The sequence below is a fragment of the Natator depressus genome, chromosome 7, assembly GCF_965152275.1.
Source record: "Natator depressus isolate rNatDep1 chromosome 7, rNatDep2.hap1, whole genome shotgun sequence".
In the NCBI taxonomy this organism is placed as follows: domain Eukaryota; kingdom Metazoa; phylum Chordata; order Testudines; family Cheloniidae; genus Natator; species Natator depressus.
The window spans coordinates 101,435,768-101,456,420 of NC_134240.1; the positions used below are offsets into that span (position 1 = coordinate 101,435,768).

General features: G+C 39.2%; 1 protein-coding gene across 2 annotated transcripts in view; it reads right to left on the reverse strand.

Moving 5' to 3' along the window:
* The window catches only part of DOCK1 (dedicator of cytokinesis 1), a 540,600-nt gene that overhangs the window by 451,732 nt on the left and 68,215 nt on the right, over window positions 1-20,653 (reverse strand). For both annotated transcript variants that reach the window (XM_074959163.1, XM_074959164.1), the window contains exons 6-13: window positions 19,868-20,016; window positions 14,840-14,975; window positions 13,448-13,605; window positions 12,176-12,257; window positions 11,605-11,740; window positions 8,550-8,622; window positions 5,856-5,998; window positions 2,239-2,364 (exon numbers count right to left, since the gene is read on the reverse strand). In XM_074959163.1, coding sequence (XP_074815264.1) covers window positions 2,239-2,364; window positions 5,856-5,998; window positions 8,550-8,622; window positions 11,605-11,740; window positions 12,176-12,257; window positions 13,448-13,605; window positions 14,840-14,975; window positions 19,868-20,016 — 1,003 coding nt within the window. The remainder of the gene's footprint in view (window positions 1-2,238; window positions 2,365-5,855; window positions 5,999-8,549; window positions 8,623-11,604; window positions 11,741-12,175; window positions 12,258-13,447; window positions 13,606-14,839; window positions 14,976-19,867; window positions 20,017-20,653) is intronic.

Consider the following 20,653-nt stretch of genomic DNA (forward strand, 5'->3'; position numbering starts at 1 on the left):
CAGAACAGAAAATAAATCCAATAATTGTAATTATTTAAGATGACATATTACCATAACGTGAAATGTTTCAACATACTTTTATTTCCTTGGTTTTCCCTTTTCCAAACCTAATTTTAATTCAGTTTGTGTGGTCTAGAAAGGTAGAACCGCAGGTGACAATGATTTTTAATTTAAATTTTCCACGGATGAAAGTGTGTTTAATTTGATGCCTTATATATAGTACACTGTCTTACAAATATTCCTATTTAAAAGGTTTCATGAAAATGAAACAAGGGAAACACATATGCATAGAGACAGGTAACTCTGGCTGACTGCCTGAGACTCAGGGTCTCTGTCTCATGATCACAATAGGTGTGGTCGACTGAGGCACTTAAGCTATATACACCTTATGTGCAAACATCTGGAAGCTACTGACAGCCAATGACTCAATGGAGGGCCCTGAACTTTGAAATTCTCTTTCAAGATGTCCAGCAGAACCTAGAGCCTGTGGATCTTATGTGGGACAGTACAAACTAAATCTTTTCCTCGGTCATTTGCTTAAGAAGGGGCAGGGACAGTCCTCTTATTTTAGGGAGTGTTCTTTTTCCTTCATAAACAAGCAGCAAATATCTGTTTTCAAAATTTTCTACACATGCCCCAAGACACATGAAGAGGGCATCTTTTATAAAACAAAACAATCAAGTAATGCTTGTTCCTCAAATTGGTCTTTTTTTTAAAATCATATTTCAAAACTTCCAGATATACAGACACATTTAACAGGTGACTTAAGAAATAAAGTAAATATTTGGTACATATAACAGTCACCCGAACCGTGTGAATACAATTACCCATTATTGCATTCAAGCACGTGAACTAAACATGTAGTCCATTTGTACATGTAGATTAAGCTGCCCCTTTTGAAACTGTATAAATTGCTTCACAGATTCACTGGTAACACAGTAGTCAACACCACTCAGGTGTATGTGACTTGAAACTAAAACTAGATGCTCTACTGTCTGAGTACAGCTACTCCATAATGTCTCTCACTTTGCAACTAAATTATCAATATAATTTTTTTGAGGCACTTAATATAAACTGAAAAAATAATTATGTACCAAAATATTAGTTATTTTATGGATTTGATTCAGATAGTTTTATTGTATTATCTGTGGTAATTGTTAGGATATAGATATTCAGGCCTGTCTGCAAAGGCCTATACTTTAAGAATTTAGGTGTATTCTTATCACTTGGCTAGTTAGAGGTATAAAAGAAAGAATCAAAATCACTGTCTGCCAGTGTAAGGTCCTTCTCTTACTGTGACCCTGTTCTTAGGCTAAGGCCTTTGGCTAAGCAGCAGAGGCAGCCATAAGCTGGGAAGCAACCGGTCACATCCTCACATTCCAAACTAGTCACACTGAAATAAGGTGCTATTGGGCCGTTAGGAATACAATCCTGTCCTGACAGTGCCAATCACCTCCAGAGAAAGGGAAGTGCCTAGAAGATGTAAAAGAAAACTTAGTTTGATAGCATCCTGTCTGGCAAGAACTCACTTAATAGCTGGGATGTGAAATCCTCACTTCTGTATTGTTTTGTCATTATAGTTCCCACTTTGCTATTCTTTGTCTGTATAATCTCTGTCTGGTTCTGTGATTGTTCCTGTCTGCTGTATAATTAATGTTGCTGGGTGTAAACTAATTAGTGTGGTGGGATATAATTGGTTACATAATCATGTTACAGTATGTTAGTATTGGTTAGTTAAATTTCAGGAAAATGATTGGTTAAGGTATAGCTAAGCAGAACTCAAGTTTTACTATATAGTCTGCAGTCAATCAGGAAGTGAGTGGGTGTGTGGGTGGGTGTGGGGAGGGGAGGGGAAATGGGAACAGGGAATGGGGGTAAGGAAATTGGAATCATGTTTTGCTAAAGGGGAAAATGGGAACAGGGAATGGGGGTAAGGAAATTGGAATCATGTTTGGCAAAGGGCAGGAATGGGAACAGGGACACAGGTGTAAGGCTCTGTGGTGTCAGAGCTGGGAAGGGGGACACTAAGGAAGGAAACTGGAATCATGCTTGCTGGAAGTTCACCCCAATAAACATCGAATTGTTTGCACCTTTGGACTTCGGGTATTGTTGCCCTCTGTTCATGCGAGAAGGACCAGGGAAGTAAGTGGGTGAAGGAATAAGCCCCCTAAAAAGCATGAACATTAGCAGCACGCCCAATTTTGCTCTTAGTATCCTAATGCAACTATTGACACCTACCAGGCATAATAATCTCAGGAAACCCCATTTTCCGAGCCACAGCTGTGGACCTATCCACCAAGTGAGGAAACTCTTTCCTAATCTGATGAATATCTCCTGGAAGAAGTTTCAAAGTCACCCATAAACCTGAAGCATAAAATGTAATTATTAGACATATTTTCTATATTTTTTAAACAAACACAGAAAAAAAAAAAAAAGAGTCTTATGAACTTCAAAAGACAAGGCACATAAAAGTTACTAAGCCTTGCCCCCAAAGCATTTACATTTTGCAACACTAGATTAGAAATAATTATTTAAGAAAAACTTTGAAACGGAACTACAACTATCACATCTAGAACGCACTGGGTACATCAGATTAGAATAGATTTTAAGGCAAACAATACAAACCGATAGAAAAGCTGGAAATTGTGTGTGTGTGTGTGTGTGTGTTTGTGTGTGTGTGTGTGCGCGCGTGCGTTGGAGACATAATGGATGTGGCTCATGTAGCCAACACAATACCTCGTAGCAGATTCCACAATTCCACAACTGCGTGCGCAAGGGCAGGCAGACCCTGTGCCCACACAAAGTCAATGGGGTTCTGCGTAGGTGCAGCTCTGCACACTCTCACACATGCAGACACACACAGTACCAGAATTCGGGCCCTAGTTTATTTTTTCTCTGGAGAGCATAATGCAATCCATTAGCAGTTTGTTGTCTATTGCATGTTAATAGATGTCAATGATAGGAAGGAATTTCCTCTTTTCACACAGGAGAATATATTTTGGTAAGCATGATGGCTGATTGGGTGGGATGGGATCATCTTTTTCAAATCTAAGAAAACAGAATTTGAAGAAGGGCTTCAGTAAAACAAAACTTAAGTCCAGCGTAGAAACAGTTTTTGCAGTACCACACAACATGAGTAAGGATGGGCAGGAAGATGTTGGAATCTTCAGTGCTTAATTGGGCGCAGTGAAGTTTGCACTGTGGAGCTGCTATAGCACCTTTTACATAAATTTTGCACTGAACAAGATAAAATAGGTGCCACTGAGTATCCAAGCTGTCCTCAGTAACTGAAGAGCTAGTTGAATTCAGAAAATGGTTATTAAACCATCAATAGCATCGGTCTGCAACTTACGCCTGCCCTCTGATTTTTCATAAATCTTCCAAATGAGACAGTAAAGGGTTTGATTCTTTTCATAGGAAAAGTACAAGGGGCAGCATTAGTTAGAATGGAAGATCTGAGAAGAAAGTATCAAGTAACTGAGGAAGATGTCCCCAACTCTGATACTCTTCCCCAGTGCACATTATCTGGCTATGCCAGGAGGACGACAGGAGACTCTGGATGCATTTTAATCAGGCTACAACTTTAGCCCTAAAAGTCTGGAAGTACCCACCAGGTAAAATTTTACAGTACAGGTAATTCCATAACCGTTTACATACCTCGGAGGGGTGAGGCCGGGCTGCTGTCAGTCTTACCCAGCCTGGTCGCCAGGCAACCTGCTTCTGGGACCTCAGCACACCTCTTCCTCCATCAAATGAGGGGTTAAGGGTTACTACTGAGGGATGGGGGTTGACTCCCTGCCGTAACAGTCACAGGAGACCCGAACAGCTCTCATTTCCACTCCTTTAAAGGATACCTCCTTTAAATACTTTCCCATTTGATCTGATCACTGTATCCACTCCCTAAGGAGTGCCTGCACTGGACATCCGCCACAAGCTAACAATGAATTGCATCATCATAGCCTAACCCCCTCCTCCTTCCCCCTCAGCTCCCAACCCACTGTAGAGAAGGCAAAAAACCCACCTCGACTTGGCCAATCTGGCCATCAGGAAATATTCCTTCCCAGTCCCGCAAGAAAGGAGTAACTGTCCTAATGCCCACAGCAGATCATGACAAAACCTGGTATTTCAAGTACTTCCATGAGAGGAAGGGTGGGTGCTGCTAAGCCTGGTCCAGGTTTTTGAATAGGCTTTTATTGTACATGAGGGCATAAATAGCTTCCCCCAGACACACACCGGTCACCTGGTGGGAAGGATGGATCAGTGTTCCCAACACTAACCAGGCATTGAGCCGCCTGCCTGTGTAGCAAGTATCTCTGGTTCTCTAACCCTGCAAGGAGCAACATACTTCCTCCAACAAGCCAAACAAACGGCCCCACCGCTTCATGTGCGGTGAGGTCATTTTTGCATTTCATCTATGGGGATAACCTAGGAAAGTATAACTTGTACTGTATGTACCGTTCTGAAAACTTCAATGATGCCTTTAAAATGTCAGCATTTGCCAACAGACACCATGCAATTACTTCCTGTGCTATGGCACAGATGAGAACTGTGGAATCTCAGATACCAATGAGTGATAACTTGGTAAACAGACTCCTTAATGGAGGTCATTGCAATGAAGCATAAGAGTTAAATAATAACAAAGGCAACTATAGAAGTGAAAGAAAAAGAAGCAATACAATAAAACGGTATATCTATTAAGCAAATTTTATAAAAAAACCGAATGCATAATGTTTGTAACAGGATAATAACACAATCAGCAACTTGTGCACTCGCAGCAAGTACTCTCCCATCCACTAATTTTTTATTTTTACAGATGAAGAATCCAAAAGTAAATTTAAGAAAGTTACAATTTAGTAACTTGTAATAATATACCTCCCTACAAATATTGGCTGGAGTGGCAGTTCAAAATAGCAGAAAAACTTCTTAAACAAAACCCATTCTCCTCTTTATATTGCGATTGTATAAAAAAACCTATGTTATGCACACTTCTCTCAGATTTAAAGTATATGAGTGATCGAAGTGTATTTTCTTTAAACCCTTTGCTCAAACACTTTATAAATAGAAGAAAAACAGTGCCAAGAGAAAATTGGTAAACTGAGATTCTGCATTTACTTACACAATGATGAGTTAATCCAGGACCCAGAAAAAGAACAAATCAAGTATATAGCAATAGGGCTGGAATGCATTTAATTTTTTTTTAACTAGTATATATCTTTTATATTTATATTCATATCAGTAGAGGATACACTGAATTATCCGTTCAACCTATAGACAGTAATTAACAGTGTTGTTTATTTTGCAGCCCTCCTTTACCAACTCAAAACACAAGTTGGTATCAGTTCCGAGGAGAGTAACTGCCTTGTCGTATTGACAGCAGACCAACTGCTTTGACTACAATTGCTAATAGGAAAAAATGAGAAAAATGGGGGGAGAGGAACACTCCCCCCATCCCTTTGATGGGCCCAGGGCGTGCCAGGGTTCAAAGGCATGAAAGCCAGTTCTTGAAGTCATTGCTTTCAATACACAAACATACAAGAGTGGATAGGCCAGAAATACAGACGCATGTAAAAGTGGCCAACCAGTGCATAAGAAGGACAGAAGACAATCTGTAGGATAACAATACTCCCAAAAACGGAAGCGGGGGGAAAGGGGGCACGGAGAGAGGGAGGGAGGGAGGGAGGGAGGGAGGGAGGAAGAAGCAGGGGCGGGGGGAAAACAGGACAGGTGTCTTTTTTGGTACCAAACAATAGCAAGCAAACAAAAAAAATGAATCCTCCAGTCCAAATTAAAATAGTCAGATGGTGTGAAGCAAGGATATATTTTGTATTCCAGTTTACATAAAGAACAGTACCTACCCTGACCCTTGTGGTTAACTTCTTTAGCAGCAATCACTTTGTTTATAACAGTCTGAAGGAAATCATTCTCCCCTGCCACCCTGGGTGAAAAACGGGATGATATGTTCAGCTGCTTGTGTCGAATGGCGTCATCCAATGCTAGCCTGGAGGATGCACATGACGACCAACACCAGGAAACAAAGGGTCACAGAAAACCAGAAGTCACAGTAACAAGGGAACACAAAAGATCATATCATAGTTGTGACGAAGAGTATTTATTAGTCAACGCAAGACAAAAGACAGGAAAGGTAACAAGAAAGACATAGGAAGATCATTAATCAGGAAAATGCTGACCTGCTAAAGAGAAGTCAAGCAATTCTATGTTACCCTTCCCAACAGAAACATGCATGTGTCAGGTCCCAATCCCACTTCCAATAAATAGCATGTATAGTAGTAAAGAAGAACACTGATCTCCTGAGAGACCCATGATAAATACTGGAATCCAATTGGGATGATTTTACAAAAATGTACAGTATGTTAATTCTGTGCAACCTTCAGGACAGCTTCTACAAACTGACTATATTAAGAGGTAGTGTATATGGTTTGATGGATTTTACAGAAGAGAAAACTTCTAAATTTAACTGAAATGGCTTAGTGGAAGAAAAACAGATAATCCATCATTTTGTTATACTAGGTGAAGAAAAGAAAATGTGAAAATTATAAAAGAAATGCAACATTTACAAATGTCATTTAAGTACCACACCAGTCTTGCCAAGTGCTTCTGACAGCTGTTGTGTTGGTGGCCAGTGAATGAATACAAACAAACACACATATGAAAACAGAATTGCATGTAGCACAACAAAAGCACAGCATGAAATGAATAAGAAAATATGCCTCTTATACACAATGTTTAAGTCAACATTGGAAACAACGACAAAGCTATTCTTTGTGTGTTTGCACATTACTCATATTCTTGGTGTATACTTTGAAGAATATTTTAATTTACTGAAGGAAAAAAACACAACAAAAACATATTGCACACCCTTTCCAAAAGCTGGTTTGTATATAAACAGACTATAAATCAGTTTTAATGGAGCAAAAAGCTAAACATTCCATTAGCATCCACTTTCTTGATCCACAAAGATTCATTTTCTGTGCATACTTCCACACTGTCATTGTTTAAATACAATAAATAAATCTCACAAAGACACTCTTCTTTAAAAGCTTCTACTTTCCTTGAACTATAGAACTGTGTTACTGTTCTACAGACTATTATGTCTTATACACAAATTCCACTGTTACCATGAAATCCAAATATGAAGTGGCCAGGACTAGAGCCATTAGGCACATAGTGCTAGTCACCTGATTTCTTTCTATAGATTCTGCAATCTCAAATTTTCTGTTAAGCTCCCCAAACATCCCTGCTAACTCTTGTACTTTTTAATTAGACCTAGTTTCCATACTGAAGTTATTTGATATTACATTATTTTAGTCTATTGCTCTCTAAATTTATAAAAAAACACTCACGAAATCTAGGAGTAGATTAAGTCAAAAGGGAACTCAGTTATATAACAGCATTGTGGTCTACATTTCGTACAATGGTAAAGCTGAGACAAGATGGGAGAGGTAATATATTTTATTGGACAAAACTTGTCTCTCTCACCAACTGAAGGTGGTCCAATAAAAGATATCACCTCACCCACCTTCTGTCTCTCATATCCTGGGACCAACACAACTACACCAACACTGCATTCAACAATGGTAAAGCTGAGTATTCGTATTTTAATGGGGATGTACTTTTTTTATCCCCACTACCCCTTCCTCATTTTATGATATTAAAGTTGGAATCTTTAAAATCCCCACACATTTTAATTCCTTTGTTAATAGTAAGCACACACTTCTAAAAAGGACTATTTTTTCGTTAAAAAAGGAAGAAAGCCTATCCACAAACATTCAGACTTACTCAAACCACAAGAACAAATTAAGAAATCCAAAGTAAAATCTACGTCTGACCTTTGACAGTACATTTCAGTGCTTTCTTTTAATCTTAAAAATATCTGATAACACTGTGAAGTTTCACATGGCATAGTGGTTCCTTTTATTTCACTGGAAAACTAGTTATACGTATGAGGAGTTATTTCAGTTCCCATGCCCATTCATTCTTTGGTTTCTCTATCTTTAATTATCTGCCAATTAGTGCCAATTATGGTGGTGATTTAGTGACATGGACAGTCATGTGATACAACCAACTCATTTCATACAGGACACTTAACATCCATCAGACAGTAACAGCTTTTGGTCATTACCAACCTTGACTAGACTGGAACCAGTAACATATAAAGGAAAGAAGCTTAAAACGTCTATCTCAAAAATCCTGGGCCCATCTAGTTAGTTCCAGGCTCCTTCACACACAAAAATGGAAAAGACATTTTTAAAGTTGAAGCTAAGAAAGCACTTAGAAATGGGTGAACTTTTTTTTTTTTTTGGCATCACTATTCATTCCAAATAAATAAGTGAAGAACTAAGAAGGGGGGGAAAATACATTTAAGACCTCATGTGTTAAAATTCCAATCTGTAGCAAATTTACCAACTTCAAAATATCTACATAACATTAGTGGACTGTAAGATCAATTTCAAAAGTTGACATTGAAAAGTATTTTACATTTAATCTGCCTTAAATCCTCTGACAACGCTTACATTATTCTATATACTTACGGCTGAAATGGTATAAAGTGTTGTTTGTCCTCATCATCAACTTTCCCACTAATTATGTCAGTTACTTCCATTACTGAAATAAAAAACAAAGCTACTGCAATAAACTGATCAACAAAGGCAGGCTAGGGGAGAGACAAACAAACAATGTACTACAGTCGCTTCATCTCTAATGAAAGAGATTAACAATGGCATAAAACCAGTATAGTTCTTTTGCAGCATAGGTTCATGTTTCAAATACAGACTCAATTTTCACATCAGTGAAATAAATGGCATCCTCTGAAGCTACTAGTAGATGTGGATACAAGCTTTTGTTTTGTCACATGTACCATCATGTGACATTATTTTAAACTTCTGCTTACATGAACAACCAAGAAGCTTATTGCCTCCAGGGATCTAAATCTCAATACAAATCACCACTTTATTAATCGAGGGCCTGGCCTGATGAAGAAAACTATTAGTGAAGTTATTTCTTCATTTGAGAAAGAGAGAGAGAATATTTTAGTCTTCAAATTTATATTTAATTTTCAATAGCCATGAGATGTGACATAGTCAGGTGCAAGGATGAGTGGAGGTAGGAAAGGTCATAAACCGTCTTTGAAATAATTCACCTCAGGATCCTTCTATGACAGTGTTCATATAATATTTTGTGAGTATATAGGAACAAATCATGTCACTGCTTTACAAATGATATCTGGAGAAAATGACATTAGGTTGGCTAGTAACACTGTCATATATGTTCCTTGAATAGTACTATAAAATGAAAGATAGTAGCCCACCAACGTTCTTCTTTGTTGTGTCAAACAAAAGTTACATGGCCTTTATATCAAGATATTGTTTGATTTATATAGGAACTAGGAGATCATTGGCATAATACTGGTGAACAGAGCCATTCAGACACAACCAGCCATGAAATTCCACCCTTGAAAAGAACACGAACACAGAGAGCAGTCATGGTCTTCAGATTCTATGTGCATTATTACCATTACGCCCTCCTGGGAAGTTTATACCTCCTCAAGTTTTTGTGATTATGTTGCTCTGTAGAGGCTAGACCACTGAAGGGATATAAATTTACTTTAATTAGAAGGGGAGGAAATTCCATATTAGTCTAAATGAACATGATGAAATATTGTATATCTGAACATTTCTCTTAATTTGCTGTAAACTGCTGTACTGTATTTAAGAGTACAACAGGGAAAGGTAGAGCTTATTTGAATTTCAACATATGGTTACCCCAGCATGTGAAGAATTCCCTTTACTATAGGGAATAGGTAGAGAATAGTAAGGAACTTTGGGGGCTCGTCTATAAAAGGAAGAGGACCCCACTTGCTACTCTGGACTAGCTTCCCACGTGGACACACTTTCTGTGGACTAAGCTAAACAGCCCAAGGGCTCTCTTAAGACACCCCCAAGGTGCCTTAAGCTATTGCACACAAAGGCACTCTTAGTGCACAGAAAAAGTGTCCACACAGGGAGTTGGCACAGAGTAGCCAGTGTGCTTTACATTCACACCCGAGCTTATTGCACACTAACTTCCCCATGTAGACAAGCCCTTAGTTGTCAAAAGCCTTCAGAATTTTTTTAAATGACCTCCCTGGTGCATGTTTTAATGTCAATAAGAGCCCATTAAAACCTAAACTAATCAATGCTTAAATCTTCTCACTGTGTACGCCATGTGAGCTAGAAGCCTACTTATTACTTATATTTTGGAAAATATTATCTTAACATACATCGTTCTCGCACAACTGTGTGTGTTAATAAAAAATGCCTTCCTTTTGCTTGTGTTTTTATTAAGGGCAAAGTAGTTTGTTTCTGAAAGTAATTACAAAGGGTAGCAGAAACAGGGCATATGATGAATTCATGTAACTATGCAGTCAACAATTAAGTTATTTGTGTTCTCCACTTTATTTGAGCAATTTTATCATGTGATTTGTTTGACCTTCCATCTCTCTGCACTTCTCCTTAATAATTCTGAGTATCTGCCTTTTGTTCATAACCAGCTAAATCACTTATTCCTGAGTGACTTCATAACCTCTAGCCCAGTTGATGCTCTGCCATTTCAAACATTTTAAAAGGTAGTATATTCCGCAGGAAGAGAATTAATCTGATTTAAACTCTAAGCTATAGTGCACTTGGACATTTCCATTCAGATTTTAAAATACCTGATGCTATACACAGAATCCTACAGAATCATAAAACTGTACAGCTGAAAAGGACCTCAAGAGATCATCAAGTCCATCCCCCTATGCTGAAACAGGACCAAATAAACCTAGACCATCCCTGGCAGGTGTTTGTCCAACATACTCTTAAAAACCTCCAATGATAGGGATTCCACAGCCTCCGTTGGAAGCTTATTCCAGAACTTAACTACCCTTATAATTAGAAATTTTTTTCTAATATCTAACTTAAATCTCTCTTGCAAGATTAAATTACTTGTTGTCCTACCTTCAGTAGACATTGGTAACAATTGATCACTGTCCGCTTTCTAATAGCTGTTAACATATTTAACTTATCAGGTCTTCCCTCAAGTCTTCTTTTCTCAAGACTAAACACGTCCAGCTTTTTAAACCCTTCTCTTATAGACCAGATTTTCTAAACCTTTAATTATTTTTGTAGCTCTCCTCTGGACTCTCCCATCTTGTCCACATCTCTCCTAAAATGTAGCGCCCAGAACTGGACACAGTACTCCAGCAGAGGCCTCACCAGTGTCTTACATACAACACTCCTGTTTATCACTGCCCAGAACGATATTAGCCTTTTTTAAAAAATGCATCAGAGTATTGATTCATATTCAACTTGTGATCCACCATACCCTCCATAGTCCTACCACCTAGTCAGTTATTCGCCATTTTGTAGTTAGGAAGGAAAAATCAAATGCACAAGTGAAATTACATCCAGTGTAACATATGTATCTAAGATACACACAAAAGATTTAGTAGCTTGTTTTTTCCCCCCTTACCAAAATGCTGACAAAAACATGGAGCAATTATTCAATACTAAAAGCAGCTCTTATTTACAGTGAATTCTGACTATGTAAAAGCTAAGAAGAATAGATTACCTGCTACTCCAAAAGGTCGTCTTAGCCCAGAGGTTAGTTTTCTTGTATTGTTGTCTCTTAGTTCCATTCTGCCTACTCTTACAATCTGACAGACAAAACTGATTTTCTCTCTTTTCAGGTCTTTGCTGCCAAGGTCCTAGAAATATTAATTTCCATACATTATAAGAATCCTGTTCATTTCAGGTTCTACTTTAATAGCCAGCAGAAAGACAAGCTGTTGTTCAGAATTTAGTCTTTTCATCTTTTAGCATTAGAATAAGTTATTCTCATGACAATAGAATTTTCATAACAATACTTAAGCCATTAATTTACGAAGAAGCCAAAGAGTCCAACTATTTTTGAACAGTTTAAATCTTTTTCACAATTGTCAGAGGTTCAACTTGGCCTTTACCCACATGAACCACAGTTGTCAGAAATTGCATTAGAGTAATTAACAAGGAGTGACTTACAAGTTTCTCCACGACCTAAATTCAAGTCTGCAGAGGTAGTCTAATACCTGTTAAACTCTTTAGCATTTTTCAAGATAGGAAACAAAGCATTTTAAACACTGCAAAAACAAAAGCACACTTACAGTGAACACAGCTCGAAGATTATGTAACCTGTCTATGTCTTTAGGCAGCCCAGAACTTGACCATCGAACTAGATAGTTTTCACTGTAAGAACAAGGTTTTTAAAATATATATGTATTTAGATATACATATGAGTTCAGATGTTACAAAATTAGGTTAAGTTCACATTAAACAACCTATTTTTCAGCACTATAAGCGAGGTTCTGCTCAGTAAAGTGATTATACTAAATAGCACCTTCTTACCCAACTGCTTGTTCCTTGTGCGTAAACATTGCCATTTCACTGACTAAATTATATTTCGGAGTTTTCTTATTATTTTGGGAGGGGGAGGGTTTAGTTTCAGTGTTTTACACCTGTTAATACAGGAGTGACAGTGCAGCTCTGGGACAATGAGCTGGATTCTTACTCAGCTCATGAAATAGTAGGACAATTAACTGAGTTCTGTCATTGGTGATGCATGAGCCAAAAGAACCCAGCTTGACTTTCAGTTCTCAGTTTGAGTTTGCATGGCAGGCAATTTGAAAAAAACACAAACCAACCATCTGATTTCCAGACCTAATCTGTTTAGTGAGTCACAAATATGGTACCACATAATTGCATTTTTAAAGTCACTTTTTAGAGTAGAACCACACTTCAAAATCTACACCAAAAATGTATCAACATTAACTTTAAGATGCCTACAGAAGTAATTTTATAATTCATATAGCCACATATGGATACTAATGATGAAGTTTTACAGGGGTCAAAAAGTAATATACTCTTTTGTCTCTTTAAACCTGATATCACAGGTGTGCTTCTCTTCTATTACAATCACAGGAACATTTACACGGTGAGCAGCTGTCATTGTGCTTTGTGCATGTAATATGAATAAAAGAGCAATTCTCCATCAGCCTAGTAGAATGCAGTCCCTGTAAGGAAGCAGGGGATCCAGAACACTCACTCTCTCTGATGACTGCCAAGGCAGCTGAACAGTGAATGAGCCAAGCCTTGTTCATGTGTCATTTACGTCTACACAGGTGGAACTAAAGACAATGCGATAAGGAACACTACAAATTTCTAACGCGCTGAAGCAAGGGAGACTAATCTGTTGCTGTGTTGAATAAAGCAGATGAAGTGCTGTATAATCCATACTTCCCAGCTAACTTTCCCGCTACAGTTTACCCAGCAAACTGACCTTCCAAAAGCCCTCTCCGATCTGCCGTGACTCCTTGACCAAATCCAGAGAGGCACAACATAAACAGGTATACATAATGCAACAGACAGACGACACTAACCTGATAAACTTTGATTCTAGTGGGTCGTACAGAGACATCAGGACTTCAGCATCTTCTCCTATTTTGCAGACTACATTTTTTAAATTTACAAATAAAGCAAATGAAGGTGTGGCGGCAAATTTGGCTTGTCTGTTAATATCAATGTTCTGCTTTTGAGACTGTAATTTAAGGGAGACAAAACAGTCAAATTTAAACAGCACTAACAGCTAGAATCACGCCCTTAAATCATATCCGTAAATCTTACCCTTCCACTACAAAACGTTTACCTGAAACATTTAGGGCAAAAGAAGTGTGTCCCCCCTCCAGGGGGAAGAAGCTCTAGCCCTTGCCATTTTCTATAGTGGGAACGGGAAGGGTGCTGAGATTTCTGGCAGGCTGCTCTACCTGGATCCTCCTTAGAGTTCTGTTTTGTATAGTTTCTAGCTACCAAGGGGGAATGGACAGAATGGAGCAAAGGATCGAGCTTCAAATTTGTCTGTTAGAACAGAAGAGCTTTCCTTCTGTCTCCACTCTTCTACTTTTTCCCTAGCCTCCTATAGGCTGCAAGGAAAGAAGGGGGAGAAGACAGGATCGCTACTCTGCCCCTTCCCCTAGTTTTTTAGTCTGTCTCCACAATGGATGACTTTGGGGCCTACCTCTGCTGTTGCTGCTTCAAGCTTTCCCAAGAGTAACAAGAAGATGACAGTAAACATCACCACAACCTATCCAGACCCTTGTTAATTACGCTCTGCTCCTGCTTGGCAAACCAGTGAGTAGCAGCAGAGACAATAAAGCCATCTACATAAAGCTCAAGAGCAGCAGATTTCAAAGTTCACATTTGGACGGGTCTTTGGGAGAGAGAATTTTATTTTTTAAGCAAAGTTTAAATTCTGCAAAATTTTTTGCTTTGCCCGCACATTTACCAGGGAACCTTTTTACTTGCCACAGATGATTCAGCAAGTGCATTTTTAAACTCAGGATACGGATGCCAGATACAATCCTAATGAAAATATTAATTGATCTGAACTAGAGCACTGTATCCCAAATTAAGCCTCAAGAAAAACCACCATTAATATATACAATTTAATTAAATATGCATCTCCTCTCTCGTCATCTTCGTAGTTCTCTCTCATAGTAATCCACCAATTAATTAATTTATTGGTAGATTATTATATCAACATTGACACTTCTGAAGTATAGGAATCAGTTTTTAAAAGGTGGGTAAGTTATGCAGCCCAAATAAGATGAGCTACACAATGTATTTTTGATACTTTTAATCTTGAGAATGCTTCATGGACTAAAACAGAAGACTAAGCCAAATTCCTGCTTTAATTATATTTTATCATTATTTTTGACATTAATTTACATGATTCTTAATTTAAAAAGATAACAGTTGGGGATAGTGTATCTTACCTTTTCTTCTAGTAGTCTTTCCTCAACTTGCTTGGAAGCTATTTCATGAGCTCTGAAAAGGCTGATTGTGCTGGTTTGTTCTGGATCTAAAATGTTGCCATCTTCATCCCTTACAACCAGATCCAAATCGAGAATCCTACGTAAAAAGTCACAGATTACTTATCATTACGCATAAAAGGCCTGCAAGAGTTGCAGAATGTTGAATATGTAATCACAGATACCTGATTTATATGAAGAGAAAAATCTCTTTTTCTGCTCTGTCTCATTTGACATTCTGGACAAACAAAGTAAGTAGTATCACATACAAATTGGTTGTCAAAAAAATGAGTTCTAGCTTCTTTTTTAAAAATCTTCCTTGGCAAGCAGTTCCATGTTCCTTTAGAAATCCACAAATCTATAGAAGCAAAAGCTATGAGACCCAGCAAAGGAGATATTAAGACCTTAAGGAAGAGTATAATTTTCTGTCAGTAGGATCCAAGTTTCAAGGGTTAGCCTGTTCAGAAGATTTTTTTTTCCCCATACACAAAGTCTATCTTTTGGGAGGATCACCTGTTTTCCACCGTGCCAGCTCCAGAACTTGTCATAAAACCAAGGCATGAAGAACATACAGTTTATATCGCTCCAAGTCTCTCTAACAATCTTGGCCAAGGCCTTGAGGAAAAGAAAAGGTCTTAATCTTCCAAATATCCTCAGGGAATTACTCTTTCCCGTTCTCCTGTGAATTCTTGTTTTGGTAGTCCTTTCATCAGGAGTTTGCTAAAACTTAGAGTCCAAGAAATCTCAACTGGGTGAATCCCAATCCAGCATGGAAATGTGTCATACAAAGCCTGACTCTTCTGAGCAGGAACCACATAGACAGGAGGTAGCAGTTTCTCCTTCCTCTCTTCTGCAGGGAAGACTCTGGACCATTTCTAGCTGGGTGCGGAAACTGGAGGAGCCATCCATAAAGGTAAAGGAGAAGCCTCATGAGCATATGGAGCCATGGAGTCCTTGACAGTGTGACACACCAAGGACAGGATCCCAGGGAAAATCCCCTCTAGATAATGGTCCAGATTACCTGAAATAAAACACTACCATGTGAGGACCTTAAATTAATGGCCTGAGAGTATCATTCCCATGAGAGGAGGAAACACGGGACTGTTAAGAATTTGAGCATCCTCCAGTCTCAGTGCAAGAAACTCTTCAATGATTTGCCTTGAGTTGAAGGAGGAAGGGAGTGCCAAGTGCTGTGGCGTTCCAGGGTCTTTGTACAGAACGATCATCTGTCCCTACGTTAGGAGAAAGGATTGGAGTGCTAAAGTTTATTGGTCTGCTGCTCAGAAAAGCTGGGGCAGAGGATGTGATGATTTGGGAATCTGTCTGTAGAAGTCATGAACAGAGTTAGATTACAAATTCTGTGTCTTTACCAGGCTGCAAACTCAATTTTGAATGTGCATCCTTTTGCCTTCTCTGCTGTCTGTTTGCCTCTATGTAGGGCCAAAATTCCAAAGGTTTGGGGCAAAAGAACAACAAAAGAGTTGTCACAGTTAACTACTCTTCCAGTGAAGGAGAACAGCTCTTTACAAAAGATGGGCTCCCAACCAGCAGAACAGGTTTAGCAAGGGACAGGTCCGCACGGTGACAAAGTCACCTGGCAGGCTTTTCTGTCAACTGGGAAGGCGGAGCTGGATGTCACCTGACAGAAGGGGCTGAAAGTTATCAATAGTGAAGAGCTGATGGGTCAGAGTCTCTTGTCTCAAGCAACTTAGCATTTAGAGGCTGCATAATGCAGGACGCCCTCCCTGCTTTCCTGAGCCCAAAAGGGTTCCCAAGGGAAGGAGGGGTTACTTACCCATACAGTAACTGGAATTCTTTGAGATTTTTAGCCCTATGTGTGCTACACTTCAGATGTGTGCAAACCCTCAGGCTTTTGACCCGAGATTTTTGGTTGCAGTGTCTGCAAGATCTGCATCTCTGCCTTATACATTCTTGTGTTCTGATTCAAGGGCATATAGGTTAGGGTGGACCAGTCACCGCTCCAGTACCTTCTCAACTGGGCAATCCAGCCAAGGCAAGGACTTCAAAGTAGAGGGGAAGAAGGGCAGGCAGTAGCGCATTAATAGGAACAGAAAATCTCGAAGAACTGCAGTTACTGTACAGGTAAGTAATCGTTCCTTGTTAGAGTAGTTGTTTCTATGGGTCCTTCACTGTAGATGAGTTCCAAGCAGCATACAAACTTCTGGGGGTGGGTGCCAGGATGACTGATCTAGTACAGATCAAAGAACAGCTGCACCAAAGGCTGCATCTGTTCTTGAAGCATGCACAATAGCACAGTGCTGGGGGAAGGTTTGTGCAGATGACAAAAAGAGCATATGTGTTAGATCTATACATCTCCTGTGTGTAAAATGCTACTGCATGCCCCGGGAGAGAATCCCTTTGGGGTGCAGTTCTGGGAGATGATGTGTTTAAGTATGAGGGAGTCTGGAGGGTCAGCATTGAGCCCAGAGGGGCTAGGCAGCTGGACAGCAGTTTTCAGCTCTCAGGATGAGGTGCAGACAGGAGGTCTACACCCAGAGCGTGTGCCGAGGGACCCAGAGATTAGAGGGGTGGCCGGATTCCGTTCAGCCTTGAGGGGCTTAAGCCATCCAGGGACACAGAATCTTGGATTCCCTCTGCAAGAGGGTGCCCAACTGGATCTGTGACAGTGGGCTCTTTGAAATACTGTTTGCTCTGGAGTGGAACATGAGTGCTAAAGAGAGTGGGGTTGCCAGAGGACAGTTCAGGAAACCTTGCAATATGCATTGACTAGCTTCAGCTCCTAAGGAGGGCTACCTGGTGAGGAGCTGGACTCTCCGATTGAAGCCTCAGATAAAGAGCAGGCACGGCATCATCTGCCACTGCTACCACAGGTGTGGACATGACACCCTCTCCTGCCTGTCATGAGAAGGCAGAGACACTCCTAGCCTAGGTTTGGAAGCAGAACGAGAGGATTTACAACAACTGTGGCTACAGGAGCCTGCCACTGGAGATATTTGGCACACCCATCCATCCAGTTGTCCGCTCTGTGAGAAGCCAAATGCGTCTGCCTGGAGCTAAGGAAAGCACAGGAGCCATCCTGTGTCTAGAAGAATGTAGACAGGCAGGGGGGGGAAATAATCTAATACTCAGTGACTGATCATTCCACCTTGCAACTACGAACAACACAGTGGAAACCCACTGGCGCAGATTGTCAAATGAACAGGAGCAGAAACTATGTTGATTTTATCTTTTCATTTCTCTTTAACTTACAGGTGACATTTGTAAAAACATGTTGATGACTAAGGAGTTGTTCCCAAGTGTTTCATTTTGTTTACAATCAGCTTTTCAACCCCAAAAAGACACCTGTCATCGACACACAATAAACTGATCCAGTCTCATAATCTCATATATACCCATTTAAAAAACAAAAGTCCATAAATCCACAATGATTATGTTTTTGATTATTGCAGCACAATAAAATTAGTATCCTGTCTTTATTTATGTAAAAACCAATTACTTTCAGGAAACAATGGCAAAAGTAAGCACATACATGAAATCCAGACAGTATATATTTAATGCATAATGAATATTTCTTATGTCTGGATATTAGAAATTGTCATTTTATTTCATTTTACGCAAAACACGATATATGGCTACACTAAAAAGATACTGCACCCTTTAAAATGTGCATATTTACTCAAAAGTTCAAATTCAATTCTCTCCCCTACTCTACAGGGAATGTTTTGATCACTTAATTAGTCCATCAGAACATTATGAATAAAAGACACAGTACAAGATGTTCTATTGTGTTGAACACTGAGCATCTGGACGTTATTCAGAGTAACTTTAACCAACTCCTTAGCCAGATGGTAAAATACAGTAGCCAAACAAATAATATCAACAGCATCTGGTTAACTGTCTACTGGGGTACAACAGACCATATCTTGGATTCTAAATGCTAACTTACTTCCTGAATGGAGTTAGCGATTTTTTTATCACTAATTTTGCTGATAAAGTACATGGGCACAAGAACTGAAAAACCTGCAGTATTTAAGTAGCAAAGCACAAACTGATGAATCCTCATGAGCTAATCACACTACAGTGGCACTTAAAGAAAGTTTGGCTGATCAATCTTCCATCACCAGGAGTTCAAAACCTTATATTACCCCACCTTCTCCTTATTCAGACTGCTACTTTGACCAGATTCCAATTTTGTGTATAAGCAAGGTAAGATTCCTCGCTTTCAATTAAAAAATAATGTCACAACTGAATAGTACGGCATTCCTCCTTACCGTGGGATGATTTAGTCTACCATTAACCAGTTCAATTTTCAAACACAACATTCCCTCCATCCAAATAGTTTTCAGAAGGCTTAGCCTTAAATCAAAAGTCACCTCATCTAAGTTGCTGACCTATCTGATGCATGCCCCATTGTAACATTTGTCATTGATTAGGTGCCATTCCTGGTTTTTATCCTCGTCTTCTGGATGAATATAAATGCTTATGAAATCTAATCAACAGTATAACCATGAATACAAGCTAGATACTACGCAAGCAGCAGCACGATGAGATACCCCACGTTTCCCAGACAAATCCTCTAGCACTGCACGAGAGCATGAACAAGTTCGGAGTGCAAACAGCCGACGGTGCTAGAGAGGCAGCAACAGTTTATGTGAATTGGCAAAGGGTTTTGAAAGACAGGAACATTTATACCTTTCATCTGACCTCACAAAAATCATAGCTTTAATCTGACATCAAACTGATAGTGTCACAAAGTTTATGAGTGACAGTTTAACAGAAGGAGTCTAGTACACAAATTATAATTTGTACTGTATCAAAAATGCTTTTATATTGCAATTTTTCCCACTTTGCCGTACTCTAAAAAGATTGCTACTTAAACTACAAGTACTACTCCTTACAGAAATACTTTCTTCATGTATATCCGGTGCCTTTGAGCTGCTATATAATACGACAAGGCTGATTCCCCCCACTCTCTCAAGAAGCACACACTATGAAGTAGTCATCACAAACCTGTTTCCATAATCTATTTTGGCAGTCACTTTCTTTTTCATTTCCTTGAGCTCATCTTGGGGTAGAGTTCCAGAAAGTATCTGTGATCTCCATTCAATAAGATCATATATCATGTGTCGTACACTGTGGAACATATCTCTGTTATCTTGCTGTTTGAAAATAAAATAAACAAGACTGTAAATGTTATTTTAAAAAGGTAAATAACTAAGCACATTTTAGAGTTTTTATATGACAAATTAAAAATATGGGCCACGAGATTCAAAACTAGGTGTCTAAAGCTAGGCTCCAAAATTAGAGGCCTGGTTTCCAATAGTGCTGAGCACGCAGCTGTCCTCTCAATGGCAACTGTTGGGTTCTCAGCACTTTTGAAAGTCTTGCCTCCTATTTAGGTGCCTAAATACTGATTTAGGAACCTAAGTCCCTTTAAAACATTGACCATGATTTACTCAATACAGTGAATGATTCAGGATTAAGGCATCTTTTTTGTTTATATGGTATCTTTCCATGGACCAGGCATTACGCAGAATTCAGAAGGACAGATAGACAGCAGGAACATTATAGGAATAATATGGGAACGAACACCTTGGCTTTAAAGACTAATGTAATACTGTATAATTTACTGGGGTGGAGGTGATGGACTTGTTCTGCCTTTAAAAGAAGAGGTGTTTCTGGATCTGATGATGATACTGAATACCTGTTTACAGCGCTCTGGGGTTGCAAGAGATCAGATCTTAACCTGTCTAGCTCAGAATTGAATACAGGCTCTCTAGCACATCAGAGCAGTAG